The sequence below is a fragment of the Anser anser genome (assembly GCF_964211835.1).
Source record: "Anser anser genome assembly, contig: HAP1_SCAFFOLD_603, whole genome shotgun sequence".
Lineage (NCBI taxonomy): Eukaryota > Metazoa > Chordata > Aves > Anseriformes > Anatidae > Anser > Anser anser.
Window position 1 is genome coordinate 9254 of NW_028154124.1, and position 19161 is coordinate 28414.

Below are 19161 nucleotides of genomic sequence, written 5' to 3' on the forward strand. Positions count from 1 at the left end.
AGAAAAGGACCAATCAACACACCAGCTGCAGGCTCCTCCCCCCGAGGGGGCGGGGTTTATTTGGGGGGGGGTCTCACACCAGCTCCCCCTGAGGGGTGAATTGTGGGGGGCGGGGGGGAGCCCCCCCAAAGGGCGGGGGGGCGGCATAGAGCGACGGGGGGGCCACCTGCGGGGACAAGGGGGGGTCAGGGGGGGTCAGAAGGGACCTGGACCCCCCCCAAAAAAAAATTAATTAAAAAAGGGGGGGGGGGGAGGGTCTCACCTCGTCGTAGCCCCCCCAGTCGGGCACGTCCTCGTAGGGGTGGTCGGCTGGGGGGGCAAATTGGGGGGGTAAATTGGGGGGGTAAATTGGGAGGTGGTGAATGGGGAGGGGGGTAAATGGGGGGGGTGAATGGGGGGGTAAATTGGGAAAGGGTAAATTTGGGGGGGGGAGCTGGGGGGGTAAATGGGTAAATTGGGGGGTAAATGGGTAAAGGGGGGTGGTAAATTGGGGGGGTAAATTGGGAGGGCGGTAAATGGGGGGGGCAAATTGAGGGGGTTAGTGGGGTGGGGGGGTAAAATGGAGGGGGGACACTGGGGGGATAAAATGGGAGGGGGAAAATTGGGGGGGTAAGTTGGGGGGGTAAGTTGGGGGGGTAAATTGGGAGGGGGTAAATTGAGGGAATACATTGGGGGGGTAAGTGGGGGGGTTAAATTGGGAGGGGGTAAATGGGGGGGTAAATTGGGGGGGTTAATTGGGGAGGTAAATGAGGGGGTAAATGGGGATGGGGATAAACTGGGGGGGTAAATTGGGAGGGAGGGTAAATGGGGGGGTAAATTGGGACGGGGGTAAATAGGGGGGGGAATTATGGGGGTAAATAGGGAGGGGGGTAAATGGGGGCGTTAATTGGGGGGGTAAATTGGGGGTAAATGGGGAGGGGGGTAAATTGGGGGGGAGGGTAAATGGGGGGCATAAATTGTGGGGAGGGGGATGGGGGGAGGGGGGGGGGTTGGGTTTCGGGGGGGAGCTGCCCCTGTACTCACCCTTGGGGGGGTCCCAGGCGGGGGCGTCGCTGGGGGGCACCCAGGACCCAACGGAGCTCATCTTGGGGGGGGGGGGGGAGGTGACATCCCCAAGGGTCCCCAGGTGTCCCCGTGATCCCCCCACCACCACCCCCAAGGCCCCCCAGTGTCCCCCCCTCACCCCAAGGGTCCCCATTGAGCACCCAAGGGACCCCATCGGCCTGTTGACGTCCCCAAGGGTCCCCATTGGCCAGGGGACATCCCCAAGGCCCCCAGGTGTCCCCTGCCCCCACCCCAAGGTGACCCCATTGACCCGTCGATGTCCCCAAGGGTCCCCATTGACCACACCCCCACCCCCACCCAGGGGTCCCCATTGAGCACCCAAGGGTCCCCATTGGCCCGTTGATGTCCCCAAAGCCCCCAGGTGTCACCCCCATCACCCCAAGGGGACCTCATTGAGCACCCAAGGGACCCCATCGACCCGTTGACGTCCCCAAGGGTCCCAAATATTCGGGAAATGTCCCCAAGACCCCCGGGTGTCCCCCCATCACCCCAAGGGTCCCCACTGACCACACCCCCACCGCCACCCACAGGTCCCCACCACCCCTTTGACATCCCCGCACCCCCCGCTGCCCCTGCGCCCCTCCCCGCCTCACCTCAGTGCTCTCCGTCCCCAGCCCCTCCGTGCTCCTCGCGCCCCCCCCGGGGCCGCCTGCGCCCCCCCGGTGCCGTCGCCGCCGCCGCCGCAGGCCCATGACGGCCATGCCGAGCAGCAGCCCCGCCCCCAGCGCCCCCAGCGCCCCCGCCAGGCCGGGCACTGCCGCAAGGCCTGATGGGATCGAGGGGAGGGGGAGGGAAAGGGGGCGGGGTCAGGGGAGGGGGCGGGGACTCTGCTCCGCCCCTCCCCCACACCTCCCGTCTTTGTCACCTGAGGGGGGCGGGGCCGGGATCGGCCCCGGAGGTGGCAGCGAATCAGCAGGCAGCTCTGGGAGGGGGGGAGGAACGTGGAAACATCACTTCCGGTTGATAATTCCTGTTTCCTTACCTCCCACACTACTTCCTGTCTCGATATCAGGCTACTTCCGGTTCTAGGTGCCGTACTTCCGGTTCTACGCCCTCTCCCACCACCACTTCTGGTCCCCCGGCCCTGCTTCCGGTTCCGCTACAGCCAACTTCCGGTTGCAGCCAAGCAACTTCCGCCCCCTGCGTCACTTCTCCCATTGCCCCCTACCGAACAACTTCCGGGGTCTCACTTTCGTTTTCCTTTTCATGCCCCATTTCCAGTTTCACTTTCGTTTTCGACCAGCTTCCGGTCGCACTTCCGGGTTCTGCGGGCCTTTCCACTTCCTCCCTCTGCCCACCTCCCGCTTCCGCTTTGACCCCGCTTCCGGCCCCGCCCCCCCTTACCGGAAGTGGTGGCAGTGACTCTGACGGGGGCGCTGCTGCCGCGGGCATTGCGTGCCGTCACGGTGACGTCATAGGGCGTGGCCGGAAGTAGCCCCCGCAGCGTGAGGGCGGGGCGGGGCGCCAGGATGGAGGCCGGGGGAGGAGGGGCGCCGGGGCCCACGGCGCTGTGGGGGCGGGGCCGGAAGTGAGGGGTTAAAACCGGAAGTTACATCATATGGAAAACTGAGGAACCCCCGAGGGTAAACGGAAGTGATGTCATATCAGACCGGAAGTGGTGTGAAAACTCAACTGGGGGACAGGAAGTGGGTTCGTGGGGACCGGAAGTGGGTCCAGAGGCTCGGGGGCGGGGCCGGAAGCAGGGAGGGGGTGGACATCTTGAGCGGTTGGGGTCTCGCAGGGGTGTTGGGGGCCCCAGAGATGGGTTTTGGGGTCCCCACCGAGCTTTTGGTGTCCCCACGGGGTTTTGGGGTCCTCAGGGAGCTTTTGGGGTCCTCAGGGAGCTTTTGGGGTCCCCACGAGGGGCATTTGGGGTCCCTGTTGGCCTTGGACTCTCCGTTCAGCATTCCCAAGAGATTTTGGGTCCCAAAGTTGTTTTTTTTTGCATCCCCGTGAGTTTTCGGGGGTTTCTCATGGGTTTTGGGGGGACCCCCTGGGCTTTGGGGGGCTCCAACTTGGGTTTTTTTTGTGCCTCCGTAATTTTGGGGTGGAGTCACGTGTTTTTGGGGGTGTTCCCTGGAGCTCAGGTGGTCCAATGTTTTTTAGGGGGTCTCTAATGGTTTTTTGTGGAGTCTCAATGAGGTTTTGGTGCATTTTCCTGCTTTTTGGGGTTTACCCTTGCGTTTTGGGGGTGTCCATGACTTTTTTAGGTCCCACTGGGGGATCCCGGGAGGGATTCTGGGTCCCAGCTCGGTTTTGGGGGGGGGGGGGGGGGGTCCCAAAGGAGTCTCAGGGGCTCGCCATGGATTTTTGGGGTGGTGCCCACGGATTTTGGGGTATACCCATGGATCTTGGGGTGCTCGTAGGTTTTGGGGTGCCCGTGGGTTTCGGGGTGCTGGTGGGGCAGGGTCCCACCTGACCAGGAAGCTCTGGGGCAGCCCCCCGCTGAAGCCGGGGGTCCAGGCGAGGCTGAGGGAGGTCGGGGTGGCCTCCAGCACCCGCAGGTCCCGGGGGGGGTCTGGGCGGTCTGAAAGGGGGGGGGCGAGGGTCAGGGGACTCCCCAGATGTCACCCCCGTGTCCCCCCAGCGCCCCCTGTATCTCCCCCAGTGCCACCAGTATCGTCCCAGTGCTCCCAGCATGCTTCCCAGTGCCTCCAAAATCCTCCCAGTGCCCCCCAGTATCCCTTCGATGCTCCTCAATGTCTTCCCAGTGCCTCCCAGTACCCTCCCACTGTCCCCTGATATCCTCCCATTTCTCCCAGTATCCCCCCAGTGGCCCACTGTATTGCCCCAGTGCTCCCAGTATCACTCCCAGTGCCCCTAAAATCTTCCCAGTGCCCTCCAGTTAACACCCCACTGTCCCCCTGTATTGTTCCAGTCCCCCCAGAATGCCCCCAGTGCTCCCAGTAACACTCCCAGTGCTTCCAAAATCTTCCCAGTGCCCCTCAGTATCCTCCCAGTGCCCCCCAGAATCCTTCCACTGCTTCCAGTATCACTCCCAGTGCTTCCAAAATCTTCCCAGTGCCCCTCAGTATCCTCCCAGTGCCGCTCAGAATCCCCCCAGTGCTCCCAGTATCACTCCCAGTGCTCCCCAATATCTCCCCAGTGCTCTCTGTAGCCCTCCCAGTGCCCTCAGGGTGCTCCCAGTGCTGTCCAATCTCACCCCAGTTCCTCCCAGCACCACACTCCCCCCAACACCAGTCCCACCAGTCCCCACTCCCCAGCACCAGTACAGCCCAGTACCGGCCAATTGGAGCTTCAGGTGGCGCCGCACGGTGCCTAGGGGGTTCTGGGCCACACAGACGAAGGTGTCGAGGGTCCAGTTGCGGGGCTGGTTCTGGTACTGGTCCCAGTTGTGGGACTGGTCCCAGCGGCGGTGCTGGGCCCGCTCCACGCTGACGTTGGTCACGGTGAGGACGCTACTGGTCCAGGGCCCCTCGCGCCACTGGTGCCACTGGTACCTGCAGCATAACTGGGAACCATCAGGGCTGAACTGGGACCGGTTGGGGCTGAACTGGGACCGGTTGGGGTAGAACTGGGACCAGTTGGGGCTGAACTGGGACCAGTTGTGGAAAGACCTGGGACCAGTCAGGGGTAGAAATGGGACTGGTTGGAGACAGAACTGGAACCAGTTGGGGGCTGAACTGGGACCAGTTGAGGATAAAACTGGGACCAGTTGAGGGCAGAACTGGGACCCACTGGGGACAGAACTGGGACCAGTCAGGAACAGAACCGGGTTCCCAGTTGGCCCCAGTTGGCCCCGGTTGGGTTCACTTGGAACTGGTTGAATCTGATTGGCCCTGGTTGGGCATCGTTGGCCCCTATTGGCCCTGATTGGGTCCTGCTATCCCTGGTTGGCCCCTATTGGCCCTGGCTGGCCCTGGTTGGCCCTGATTGGGTCCTGTTGGCCCTGGTTGGCCCCTATTGGCCCTGGTTGGGTCCTATTGGGTCTGGTTGGCCCTTTTTGGATCTGATTGGCCCTGGTTGGCCGCGGTTGGTCACTGTTGGATCTGATTGGCCCTGGTTAGGCCCTGCAGGGTCTCATTGGCCATGACCGGCCCCATTGGCCCCTGGTTGACCCCATTTGGCCCCAGTTGCCCACAGCCAGGCCCGATTGGCTGCAGCTGCCCCCGGTTGGCTCCGATTGGCCCCTGGAAGCCCCGATTAGCCCCGGTAGCCCCTGATTGGTCCCCGGCCTGTCCCACGTGACCAGCGGTTACCTGTCCTCATTGGGCGGCAGGGCTCGGCCCCGGTGCTCCCAGTGCAGCTGCACCCCAGGGACCCCCTGGGCGCGGCACCGCAGCTGCGCCGTGTCCGCCCCGTCCGGCACCAGCACTGCCCCCGGCTCCGCCCCCGGCTCCGCCCCTGGCTCCGCCTCCAGCTCGGGGCCATCTTGGGGGGGGGGAGGAGGTCAGGGATTGGGGGGGGGCGGCCACCAATTGGGTGCTTCCCCATTGGGTGCACCCCATTGGGTGTCGCCCCATTGGGTGCCTCCTCCATTGGGTGCCCCCCCATTGGGTGCCCCTCATTGGGTGTCTCCCATTGAGTGCCCCCCGCATTGGGTGTCCCCCCCATTAGGTGCCCCCCCATTGGGTGCTCCCCTATTGGTTGTCCCCCCATTGGGTGTCCTCCCATTGGGTGCCCACCCATTGGGTGCCCCCAATTGGTTCCCCCACCCATTGGGTGTCCCCTCATTGGGTGCCCCCCATTGGGTGCCCCCCCATTGGGTGTCTCCTCCATTGGGTGCCCCCCCATTGGTTCCCCCACCCATTGGGCGTCTCCCATTGGGTGCCCACCCATTGGGTGCCCCCAACTGGTTCCCCCCCCATTGGGTGTCCCCTCATTGGGTGCCCCCCCATTGGGTGTCTCCCATTGGGTGTCCTCCCATTGGGTGCCCCTCCATTTGGTGTCCCCTCATTGGGTGTCCCCCCATTGGGTGTCCTCCCATTGGGTGCCCCCCCATTTGGTGTCCCCTCATTGGGTGTCCCCCCATTGGGTGTCTCCCATTGGGTGTCTCCCATTGAGTGCCCCCCCCATTGGGTGTCCCCCCCATTGGGTGTCCCCCATTGGTTCCCCCACCCATTGGGTGTCCCCCATTGGGTGTCCTCCATTGGGTGCCCCCCCCATTGGGTGTCCCCCCCATTGGGTGTCCCCTCATTGGGTGCCCCCCCATTGGGTGTCCTCCCATTGGGTGCCCCCCCATTTGGTGTCCCCTCATTGGGTGTCCCCCCATTGGGTGTCTCCCATTGGGTGTCTCCCATTGAGTGCCCCCCCCATTGGGTGTCCCCCCCATTGGGTGCCCCCCATTGGTTCCCCCACCCATTGGGTGTCCCCCATTGGGTGTCCGCCATTGGGTGCCCACCCAGTGGGACCCCCCCCCACCTTGGGAGCCCCCCCCATTGGGTGCCCCCCTTTGGATCTACCCCCGTTGGGTGCCCCCCCCTTGGATGCCCACCACATTGCCCCCCCCACGGGGTGCCCCCCCCGATCTCCCCCATATCCCCCCCCCAGAACTCCCCCACATTGTCCCCCCCCATATTTCCCCCCACCCGAGATCTCTCCCATATCACCCCCCCCGTTGTCCCCTTCCCCGCATTGTCCCCCCCCCCGCCCCGTTACCCCCCCCGCCCCCCCCCAAGGGACGCACAGCGCACGACGAGGCGGACGATGGCTCGGGCCGGGGGGGCCACGCCGGTGTCGACGCGGCACTCGTAGGCCCCCCCCAGGTCCCGGCGCGCCCCCCGCACCTGCAGGCGCCCCACGGGCCCCCCCCCCTGCGGCTGCAGCTCGGCTGGGAGCTCCCCGGACGCCGCCCCCTCCTCGGCCTCCGCCTGCAGGGACGGGGACGTGGGGACCCCTACGTGGCCCCCCCCCATGGCCCCACGGCCCCCCCCCCACGTCACCCTCATGGCCCCAAGGCCCCCCCCCACGGCCCCCCCGTAGCCCCACATTCCCACTATCTCCCCCCTGTCCCCCCCAATTTCCCCCCACGTCCCCCATCCCCGCGTTCCCCCAGTGTCCCCACGCCCCCACGGCCCCCCCCACACCCCCCATGGCCCCCCATGCCCCCCCCCCCATGTCCCCACGTCCCCAATGTCCCCACACCCCCCCTCCATGTCCCCAACGTCCCCCCCACCCCAATGTCCCCCCCACCCCATCGTTCCCCCCCACACCCCAATGTCCGCCCCCACACCCCAATGCCCCATCACCCCAATGCCCCCCCCCAGTGCCCCATGTCCCCCCCAGTGTCCCCACATCTCCCCCGTGTCCCCCACAACCCCGCGTCCCCAATGTCCCCCCCACCCCAGTGTCCCCCCCATGGCCCCCGCCCCCATGCTCCCTCCAATGTCCTCCACCCCAATGTCCCCCCCACCCCAACGTGTCCCCCCAATGTCCCACCCCAATGTCCCCACACCCCAATTATCCCCCCCCAAATGTCCCCCCCACCCCTATGTCCCCCCCAATGTCCCCCACCCTAATGTCCCCCCCACCCCCATGTCCCCACACCCTAATTATCCCCCCCAATGCCCCCCCCACCCCAATGTCCCCCCACCCCAATGCCCCCCCCAATGCTCCCCCCCACCCCAATGTCCCCCCACCCCAATGCCCCCCCCAATGCTCCCCCCCACCCCAATGCCCCCCCCATGTCCCCCCCATGTCCCCATATCCCCACACCCCTACACCCCCATGTCCCCCCCATGTCCCCCCCAACCCCAGTGCCCCCCCCATGCCCCCCAACCCCAATGTCCCTCTCCCCAATGTCCCCCCCACGTCCCCGTATCCCCACACCCCCACGCCCCAATGCCCCCCCCACGTCCCCGTATCCCCACACCCCTACGCCCCCATGTCCCCCCCCCATGCCCCCCCCCCCCAAAGCCCCCCCCCCCGACCCCGTTACCAGGCGCCCCCATTGCAGGCAGCCGGGGGGCAGGGGGCTGCCCCGGGCCTCGCACAGCAGCTCGGCCGCGCCCCCCTCGTCCACCAGCACCGGGTCGGGGGCGCGCACGATCACGGGGGGGTCTGCGGGGGCGTGGGGTCAAAGGTCAGGGGGTCGGGGGGTCAGGAGTCATGGGGCTGGGGGTCATGGGGGGCCATGGGGTGCCATAAAGGGCTACGGGGTTGCCATAAAGGGCTGTGGGGTGCCATAAGGGGTTATAGGGTGCCATAAAGGGGTTATAGGGTGCCATAAAGGGCTATGGGGTGCCATAAAGGGTTATGGGGTTGCCATAATGGGGTTATAGGGTGCCATAAAGGGCTATGGGGTGCCATAAAGGGTTATGGGGTTGCCATAATGGGGTTATAGGGTGCCATAAAGGGCTATGGGGTGCCATAAAGGGGTTATAGGGTGCCATAAGGGGTTATAGGGTGCCATAAAGGGGTTATAGGGTGCCATAAAGGGCTATGGGGTGCCATAAAGGGTTATGGGGTTGCCATAATGGGGTTATAGGGTGCCATAAAGGGCTATGGGGTGCCATAAAGGGGTTATAGGGTGCCATAAAGGGGTTACAGGGTTGCCATAAGGGGTTATAGGGTGACATAAAGAGCTTATAGGGTGCCATAAAGGGCTATGGGGTGTCATAAAGGGTTATGGGGTTGACTTAGGGGGGGTATAGGGTGCCATAATGGGGCTATGGGGTGGATATATGGGGCTATGGGGTGCCATAAGGGGACAATGGGGTGCCATAAAGGGATACAGGGTGCCAGAAGGGGCTATGGGGTTGCTATAAAGGGCTTTGGGGTGCCATAAAGGGGTTATGGGGTTGCCATAAGGGGTTATAGGGTGCCATAAAGGGGTTATAGGGTGCCATAATCAGGTTATAGGGTGCCATAAAGGGCTATGGGGTGCCATAAAGGGGTTATAGGGTTGCCATAAGGGGTTATAGGGTGACATAAAGAGCTTATAGGGTGCCATAAAGGGCTATGGGGTGTCATAAAGGGTTATGGGGTTGACTTAGGGGGGGTATAGGGTGCCATAATGGGGCTATGGGGTGCCATAATGGGACAATGGTGTGCCATAAAGGGATACAGGGTACCAGAAGGGGCTATGGGGTTGCTATAAAGGGCTTTGGGGTGCCATAAAGGGTTATGGGGTTGCCATAAGGGGTTATAGGGTGCCATAAGGGGTTATAGGGTGCCATAAAGGGCTATGGGGTGCCATAAAGGGCTATGGGGTGCCATAAAGGGGTTATGGGGTGCCATAAAGGGGTTATAGGGTGCCATAAAGGGTTATGGGGGTGCCATAAAGGGGTTATAGGGTGCCATAAAGGGCTATGGGGTGCCATAAAGGGGTTATAGGGTTGCTATAAGAGGCTATGGGGTGACATAAAGGGCTATGGGGTTGATATATGGGGCTATGGGGTGCTATAAAGGGCTATGAGGTGACATAAGGGGCTATGGGGTGTTATGAAGGGCTATAGGGTTGACTTAAGGGGGCTATGGGATTGTTATAAGGGGCTATGGGGTACCATAAAGGGCTGTGGGGTGCCATAAAAGGCTGTGGGGCTGACTTAAGGGGGCTATGGGGTTGACCTCAGGGAGCTATGGGGTTCCTATATGGGGCTATGGGGTGCCATAAAGGGATACAAGGTGTCATAAGGGGCTATGGGGTTGCTATAAGGGGCTGTGGGGTGCCATAGGGGGCTACGGGGTGCCATAAAGGGCGATAGGCAACAGGCCCTATAGGGTGCTGTGGGGCCCTATAGGGTACGATGGGGCCCTATAGGGTATGATGGGGGCCCTATTGGGTGCTGTGGGGCTCTATAGGGTACAGTGGGTGCCCTGTAGGATACAACGGGGGCCCACAGGGTGCTGTAGGGCACTATAGGGTAGGATGGGAGCCCTATAGGACAAGATGGGGGCCCTATAGGGTACAATGAGGCCCCATAGTGTGCTGTGGGACCCATAGGGCACAGTGGGGCCCTATTAGGTGCATTGGGGCCCTATAGGGTACGATGTGGGCCCTATAGGGTACAAAGGGGCCCTATAGGATACTATGGGGCCCTATAGGATACTCTGGGGCCCTATAGGGTACAAAGGGGCCCTATAGAGTACAAAGGGGGCCCTGTAGGGTACAATGGGAGCCTGTAGGGTACGATGGGGGACCATAGGGTGTTATAGGGCCCTATAAGGTAGGATGGGGCCCTATAGGGTTCAGTGGGGCCCCATAGGGCACAATAGGGTCCTATAATGTACAATGGGGGCCCCATAGGTTAGGATGGGGCCCTATAGGGTACAAAGGGGCCCTATAGGATACTATGGGGCCCTATAGGGTACAAAGGGGCCCTATAGTGTGCAATTGGAGCCTGTAGGGTATGATGGGGGACCATAGGGTGTTGTAGGGCCCTATAGGGTAGGATGGGGCCCTATAGGGTACAGTGGGGCCCCATAGGGCACAATAGGGTCCTATAATGTACAATGGGGGCCCCATAGGTTAGGATGGGGCCCTATAGGGTACAAAGGGGCCCTATAGGATACTATGGGGCCCTATAGGGTACAAAGGGGCCCTATAGTGTGCAATTGGAGCCTGTAGGGTATGATGGGGGACCATAGGGTGTTGTAGGGCCCTATAGGGTAGGACGGGGCCCTATAGGGTACAGTGGGGCCTCATAGGGCACAATAGGGTCCTATAATGTACAATGGGGGCCGTATAGGGTACAAAGGGGCCCTATAGGATACTATGGGGCTCTACAGAGTACAAAGGGGCCTTATAGGGTACAATGGGGGCCTATAGGGTACAATGGGGGCCCTATAGTGTACAATGGGAGCCTGTAGGGTACGGTGGGGGACCATAGGGTGTTGTAGGGCCCTATAGGGTAGGATGGGGCCCTATAGGGTACAATAGGGTCCTATAATGTACAGTGGGGGCCCTATAGGTTAGAGTGGGGCCCTATAGGGTACAAAGGGGCCCTATAGAGTACAAAGGGGCCCTATAGGGTACTATGAGGCCCTTTAGGGTACAAAGGGGCCCTATAGGGTACTATGGGGCCCTATAAGGTACAAAGGGGCCCTATAGGGTACAAAGGGGGGGGGTGCTCACAGTGCACTAGCAGGCGCAGGCTGGCGCTGGCCGAGCCCTCGGCGTTGTGGCACCGCACCCCGTAGGTGCCCGCGTCCCCCCGCGACACGTTGGCGATCTCCAGGGCCCCCCCCTCCAGCAGCCGGTGCCGGGGGGACCCCTCTGGGGGCGGGGCCAAGGGAGGGGGCGGGGCCAGAGAGGGGGCGGGGCCAGAGAGGGGGCGGGGTCAGAGAGGGGGCGGGGCCTGCTGCCCCCCCTCCTCCCGGTGACCCCAAACCTGCCGGCAGCCCCCAGTGGCCGCACGGCCCCTTCCCAGTGCTCCCAGTAACCACACGGCCCCTTCCCAGTGCTCCCAGTAACCCCACATTCCCCTCCCAGTACCTCCCAGTAACCCCGTGTCCCCCTTCCAGTGCGCCCCAGTGCTCCCAGTAACCCCACATCCTCTCCCAGTGTCTCCCAGCTCCTCCCATCCCACCCCCATCCCCTTCCAGTGCCTCCCAGTAACCGCACAGCCCCCTCCCAGTGCCCCCCAGTGCCCCTGTACTCCCCTCCCAGTGCCTCCCAGTGCTCCCAGTGTCCCCATATCCCCCTCCCAGTGCCTCCCAGTACCCCAGTACCCCCTCCCAGTGCCTCCCAGTGCTCCCCTGTAACCTCATATCCCCCTCCCATTCCCTCCCAGTGCTTCCAGTACCCCCTCCCATTCCCTCCCAGTGCTTCCAGTAAACCCGTACCCCCCTCCCAGTGCCCCCCAGTGCTCCCAGTACCCCCACATCCCCCCCACCCAGTGCTTCCCAGTACCCCTGTACTCCCCTCCCAGTGCCTCCCAGTGTTCCCAGTGTCCCCATATCCCCCTCCCAGTGCCTCCCAGTTCCCCCCAGTACCCCCGTACCCCCCTCCCAATGCCTCCCAGTGCTCCCAGTAGCCCCACGTCCCCCTCCCAGTGCCCCCCCAGAGACCCCGCGCCCCCTCCCAGTGCCTCCCAGTGCTCCCAGTGCCGCTCACCAGGCCGCAGGGGCCGCCCGTCCAGGCTCCAGGCGCAGGCGTCCACGGGGGGGTGGGCGAGGACGGTGAGGGGCAGCCGGGCCCCCCCGTGCTCCAGCGCCACCACCTCCGCCCCCGCCCCCTCCGTGAACTGGGGCGCGTCTGGGGGGGGGCCCAGTGCTCCCAGTAAGTACCAGGGCCCTCCCAGTAACCTCCAGGGCCCCTCCGGTAAGCCCCAGGGCCTGCCCGGTAACACCCAGGGGGCCTCCCAGTAAGTCCCAGGGCTCTTCCAGTGCCTCCCAGTAACCCCCAGTGCCCTCCCAGTAACCCCCAGTGCCTCCCAGCAACACTCAGTGCCCTCCCAGTAACCCCCACGGCCCTCCCAGTAACCTCCAGGGGCCTACCAGTAAGCCCCGGGGCTCTTCCAGTGCCTCCCAGTAACCCCCAGTGCCCTCTCAGTAACCCCCAGTGCCCTCCCAGTAACACTCAGTGCCCTCCCAGTAACCCCCAGTGCCCTCCCAGTAACACTGAGTGCCCTCCCAGTAACCCCTACAGCCCTCCCAGTAACCTCCAGGGGCCTCCCAGTAAGCCCCGGGGCTCTTCCAGTGCCTCGCAGTAACACCTGGTGCGCTCCCAGTAATACCCAGTGCCCTCCCAGTGCCTCCCAGTAACCTCTGGGGCCCTCCCAGTAACCCCCAGGGCTCTTCCAGTGCCTTCCAGTAACCCACAGGTCCCTCCCAGTAACCTCTGGGGCCCTCCCAGTAAGCCCCAGGACCTGCCCAGCAACCCTCAGGGCCCTCCCAGTAACCTCCAGGGGCCTCCCAGTAAGCCCCAGGGCCTGCCCAGTAACACCCAGGGGCCTCCCAGTAAGCCCCAGGGCTCTTCCAGTGCCTCCCAGTAACCCCCAGTGCCCTTCCAGTAACCCCCAGTGCCTCCCAGTAACACTCAGTGCCCTCCCAGTAATCCCCAGGGCTCTTCCAGTGCCTCCCAGTAACCCTCAGGGCCCACCCAGTAACCTCCAGGGGCCTCCCAGTAACCCCTAGTGCCCTCCCAGTGCCTCCCAGTAACCTCCAGGGCCCTCCCAGTGCCTCCCAGTAACCCCCAGTGCCCTCCCATCCCCTCCCACCCCCTCCCAGAATATCCCAGTCCCCTCTCAGTCCCCTCCCATCCCCTCCCAGTCCCTTCCCAGTATATCCCAGTCCCTCCCAGTCCCCTCCCAGTATACCCCAGTCCCCTCCCATCCCCTCCCATGCCCTCCCAGTCCCCTCCCAGTCCCTTTCCAGTCCCCCCCATCCCCTCCCTTCCCCCCCAGTCCCCTCCCAGTCCCTTCCCAGTATATCCCAGTCCCCTCCCAGACCCTCCCATCCCCTTCCATTCCCTCCCATCCCCACCCAGTCCCTTCCCAGTATATCCCAGTCCCCTCCTATCCCCTCCCAGCCCCTCCCAGTTCCTTCCCAGTATATCCCAGTCCCCTCCCAGTACATCCCATACCCTCCCATCCCCCCCAGTCCCCTCCCAGTCCCTTCCCAGTATATCCCAGTCCCCTTCCAGTCCCCTCCCATCCCCTCCCAGTATATCCCAGTCCCTCCCAGTCCCCTCCCAGCATATCCCAGTCCCCTCCCATTCCCTCCCAGTCCCCTTCCAGTCCCTTCCCAGTATATCCCAGTCCCCTCCCATCCCCTCCAATCCCCTCCCATTCCCTCCCAGTCCCCTTCCAGTCCCTTCCCAGTATATCCCAGTCCCCTCCCATCCCCTCCCATTCCCTCCCAGTCCCCTTCCAGTCCCTTCCCAGTATATCCCAGTCCCCTCCCATCCCCTCCCATCCCCTCCCAGTCCCTCCCAGTATATCCCAGTTCCCTCCCAGTCCCGTCCCAGTATATCCCAGTCCCTCCCATTCCCTCCCATCCCCCCCAGTCCCCTCCCAGTCCCTTCCCAGTATATCCCAGTCCCCTTCCAGTCCCCTCCCATCCCCTCCCAGTATATCCCAGTCCCTCCCAGTCCCCTCCCAGCATATCCCAGTCCCCTCCCATTCCCTCCCAGTCCCCTTCCAGTCCCTTCCCAGTATATCCCAGTCCCCTCCCATCCCCTCCCATCCCCTCCCAGTCCCTCCCAGTATATCCCAGTTCCCTCCCAGTCCCGTCCCAGTATATCCCAGTCCCTCCCATTCCCTCCCATCCCCTCCCAGTCCCCTCCCAGTACATCCCATACCCTCCCATCCCCCCCAGTCCCCTCCCAGTCCCTTCCCAGTATATCACAGTCCCCTTCCAGTCCCCTCCCATCCCCTCCCAGTATATCCCAGTCCCTCCCAGTCCCCTCCCAGTATATCCCAGTCCCCTCCAAGACCCTCCCATTCCCTCCCATCCCCTCCCAGTCCCTTCCCAGTATATCCCAGTCCCCTCCCATCCCCTCCCAGTCCCTTCCCAGTCCCCTCCCACTCCCTCCCATCCCCTTCCATCCCCCCCCAGTCCCTCCCAGTATATCCCAGTCCCTCCCAGTCCCCTCCCAGTATATCCCAGTCCCTCCCATCCCTTTCCATTACCTCCCGCCCCCTCCCAGTCCCTTCCCAGTATATCCCAGTCCCCTCCTATCCCCTCCCAGCCCCTCCCAGTCCCTTCCCAGTATATCCCAGTCCCCTCCCAGTCCCTCCCAGTATATCCCAGTTCCCTCCCAGTCCCCTCCCAGTATATCCCAGTCCCTCCCATCCCCTTCCATCCCCCCCCAGTCCCTTCCCAGTATATCCCAGTCCCCTTCCATTCCCTCCCATCCCCTCCCAGTCCCTCCCAGTATATCCCAGTCCCCTCCTAGCCCCTCCCAGTCCCTCCCAGTGCCCCCAGTCCCACTCACGCCGCAGGCGCAGCAGGTGCGAGGCGCTGACGGCCACCCCCAGGGGGGGGCTGGTGGCCTCGCAGGTGATGCGCTCGCCCTGGTCCCCTAGCGCCACCCGCAGCCGCAGCCGCGACCCCGCCGTCACCCCCCCGAAGGCCCCCGGGGACAGCGGCAGCGGCTCGCCCGGCACCCTGGGGACACGGGGGGACAGCGGGGACGCGTTGGGGACAGCGGGGACATTGAGGATATGGGGGGACAGCGGGGACATTGGGGACATCGGGGACATTGGGGACATCGGGGACAGTGGGGACATTGGGGACATTGGGCATGTTGGGGACATGGGGACACTGGGGACATTGGGGACATTGGGGACATGGGGACATTGGAGACATTGGGCATGTTGGGGACATTGGGGACATTGGGGACATCGGGGACGTTGGGGACATCGGGGACAGTGGGGACATTGGGGACATGGGGACATTGGGCATGTTGGGGACATGGGGACACTGGGGACATTGGGGACATTGGGCATGTTGGGGACATGGGGACACTGGGGACATTGGGGACATTGGGGACATGGGGACATTGGAGACATTGGGCATGTTGGGGACACTGGGGACATTGGGGACATTGGAGACATTGAGGATATGGGGGGACAGTGGGGACATTGGGGACATCGGGGATGTTGGGGATGTTGGGGACATTGGGGACATTGAGGATATGGGGGGACAGTGGGGACATGGGGATAATGGGGACATTGGGGACAATGGGGATGTTGGGGACATGGGGACATTGGGGACATCGGGGATGTTGGGGACATCGGGGACAGTGGGGACATTGGGGACATCGAGGGCATAGGGGGACAGTGGGGACATTGGGGACATCGGGCATGTTGGGGACATTGGGGACAATGGGGACATTGAGGATATGGGGGGACATTGGGGACATCGGGGACATCGGGGATGTTGGGGACATCTGGGACATTGGGGACAGCGGGGACACTGGGGACAATGGGGATGTTGGGGACATGGGGACATTGGGGACATTGAGGATGTGGGGGGACATTGGGGACATCGGGGATGTTGGGGACATGGGGACATTGGGGACATTGGGGACATTGGGGACGTTGGGGACATTGGGACATTGGGTACTGGGATATGGGGACATGGGGACACAGGACATGGGGACAGGGGACATTTGGGGACATTGGGATATGGGGACATGGGGACACGGGGACACAGCACACAGGGACAGGGGACATTGGGGACACAGGGACATTGGGATATGGGGACACGGGGACACGGGGACACAGGACACGGGGACAGGGGACATTTGGGGACACGGGGACAGGGGGACAGGGGACAGGGGGTGCCGGTGACGCACACGTGGCCGCGGCGCAGCCAGCGCAGGCGGGGGGCGGGGTGGGCGCTGCCGGCCCGGCAGGTGAGGAGCTGGAGCTGCCCCGGGCGCGGCTCGGGGGGCGCCGCCGCCACCCACACGGCCAGGGGGGGGACTGCGGCACCGCCACCGCCGTCACCCCCGCGCCCCGCGGCCACCGCCACCCCGCAGCCACCCCATAGCCACCACTACCCCATAGCCACCCGATAACCACCCCATAACCACCCCACAGCCACCACCACCCCACAACCACCCCATAACCACCCCATAACCACCCCATAACCACCCCACAGCGCCCCACAGCCGCCACCACCCCATAACCACCCCATAACCACCCGATAACCACCCCATAACCACCCCACAGCCCCCCACAACCACCACCACCCCATAACCACCCCATAACCACCCCATAACCACCACTACCCCATAACCACCCCACAGCCCCCCACAGCCAACACCACCCCATAACCACCCCATAACCACCCCATAACCACCACTACCCCATAACCACCCCACAGCCCCCCACAGCCACCACCACCCCACAACCACCCCATAACCACCCCACAACCACCCCATAACCACCACCACCCCATAACCACCCCAAAACCACCCCATAACTACCCCATAACCACCCCACAGCCCCCCACAACCACCACCACCCCATAACCACCCCATAGCCACCCCGCAGCGCCCCATAACCACCCCATAGCCCCCCACAACAACCACCACCCCACAAACACCCCATAGCCAACCCATAACCACCCTCACCCCATAACCACCCCATAACCACCCCACAGCCACCCCATAACCACCCTCAACCCATTATCACCCCACAACCACCCCATAGCCCCCCACAACCACCACCACCCCATAACCACCCCAAAACCACCCCATAGCCACCATCACCCCATAACCACCCCATAGCCACCCCATAGCCACCATTGCCCCATAACCACCCCATATCCTCCCCCAACCCCCCTGACAACCGCCCCACACCCCCCCCGGCCCCATAACCCCCTCCACCCCCACAACCAGCCCACCCCCACAACCCCCCTGATCCCATAACCCCCTGACCCTATAACCCCTGACCCTATAACCCCATAACCCCCGACCCCCTGACCCCCCAACCCCATAACCCCCCTGCCCACAGAGCACTCTCAGCCAGGTGGCTGCCCCCAGACCCCCCTCCCTGACCCCATAACCCCTGACCCCATAACCCCCTAAACCCCTAACCCCCTAACCCCATAACCCCCCCCATAACCCCTGACCCCATACCCCTGACCCAATAACCCCATAACCCCAAAACCCCCTAATGCCATAACCCCAAACCCCATAACCCCTGCCCCCATAACCCCACAACCCTATAATCCCATACCCCCTGACCCCATAACCCCTGACCCCATAACCCCATAACCCCACAACTCCCTGACCCCATAACCCCCGACCCCATAACCCCATAACCCCCTAACCCCCTAACCCAACCCCATAACCCCTGACTCCATAACCCCACAACCCCCTGCCCCCATAACCCCTGACCGCATAACCCCCGGACCCCATAACCCCACAATCCCATAACCCCATAACCCCTGCCCCATAACCCCCAACCCCATAACCCCATAACCCCTGCCTCATAACCCCCAACCCCATAACCCCACAACCCCATACCCCCGACCCCACAACCCCCCGACCCCATAACACCATAACCCTCGACCCCATAACCCCATAACCCCATAACCCCATAACCCCATAACCCCCGACCCCATAACCCCACAACCCCCTGACCCCCTAACCCCCCGCCCCTAGCCCCGCCCCCACTCACAGAGCACACGGAGCCGTGTGCCCGCCCCCCGCCCCCCCCAACCCCCTAACCCCATAACCCCCTGACCCCATAACCCCCTAACCTCCTGACCCCATAACCCCCTAACCCCACAACCCCCTGACCCCATAACCCCATAACCCCATAACCCCCTGACCCCTGACCCTATAACCCCTGACCCTATAACACCACAACCCCCTAACCCCGACCCCCTAACCCCACCCCACTCACAGAGCACGCGGAGCCGCGTGCCCGCCCCCCGCCCCCCCCAACCCCCTAACCCCTGACCCCATAACCCCCTAACCCCCTAACCCCTGACCCTATAACCCCATAACCCCATAACCCCCTAACCCCTGACCCTATAACCCCCTAACCCCTGACCCCATAACCCCACCCCACAGCCCCGCCCCACTCACAGAGCACGTGGAGCCGCGTGCCCGCCCCCCGCTCCCCCATAACCCCCTAACCCCATAACCCCTGACCCCATAACCCCATAACCCCCTGACCCCACAACCCCATAACCCCTGACCCTATAACCCCTGACCCCTGACCCCCCACCCCCTAACCCCGCCCCACTCACAGAGCACGCGGAGCCGCGTGCCCGCCCCCCGCCCCCCCATAACCCCATAACCCCCTGACCCCTGACCCCACAACCCCATAACCCCTGACCCCTGACCCCACAACCCCATAACCCCTGACCCCTGACCCCATAACCCCACCCCCTAACCCCGCCCCACTCACAGAGCACGCGGAGCCGCGTGCCCGCCCCCCGCCCCCCCGCGGCGCAGCGCAGCTCGGCCCCGTTGTCGCTGGGCGCCAGCGTCAGGCGCAGCTCGCGGGACACCACCGGGCCCCCCCCGGGGGGCGCCGCCTGCGGGGGGGGGTCCGGCAGCGGGCGGCCCTCCTGGGGGGGGGGGCGACATTTGGGGGGGGTGTCCCCAAAAGTTTGGGGTCGGGGGGGGATTTGGGGTCGGGGGGGGCAAAGTTTGGGGTCGGGGGGCCAAAGTTTGGGGTCCGTGGGGGGGAAATTTGGGGGTGGGAGCCACAAAATTTGGGTGGG

General features: G+C 63.7%; 1 protein-coding gene across 1 annotated transcript; it reads right to left on the reverse strand.

Annotated features, from left to right (window-relative positions):
• Nucleotides 1-26: 26 nt before the first annotated feature.
• Nucleotides 27-19005, reverse strand: NPHS1 (NPHS1 adhesion molecule, nephrin; the record flags this gene model as incomplete). Its single annotated transcript, XM_083853103.1, has 16 exons — nt 27-166; nt 263-309; nt 1024-1084; nt 1659-1831; nt 1931-1987; nt 2410-2573; nt 3481-3592; nt 4309-4526; nt 5286-5457; nt 6713-6896; nt 7964-8085; nt 11102-11242; nt 12083-12223; nt 14906-15078; nt 16271-16400; nt 18843-19005. Coding segments are annotated over 16 exons (2151 nt in total), but the record flags the coding sequence as incomplete, so codon positions are not given.
• Between the last annotated feature and the right edge of the window lie 156 nt (nt 19006-19161).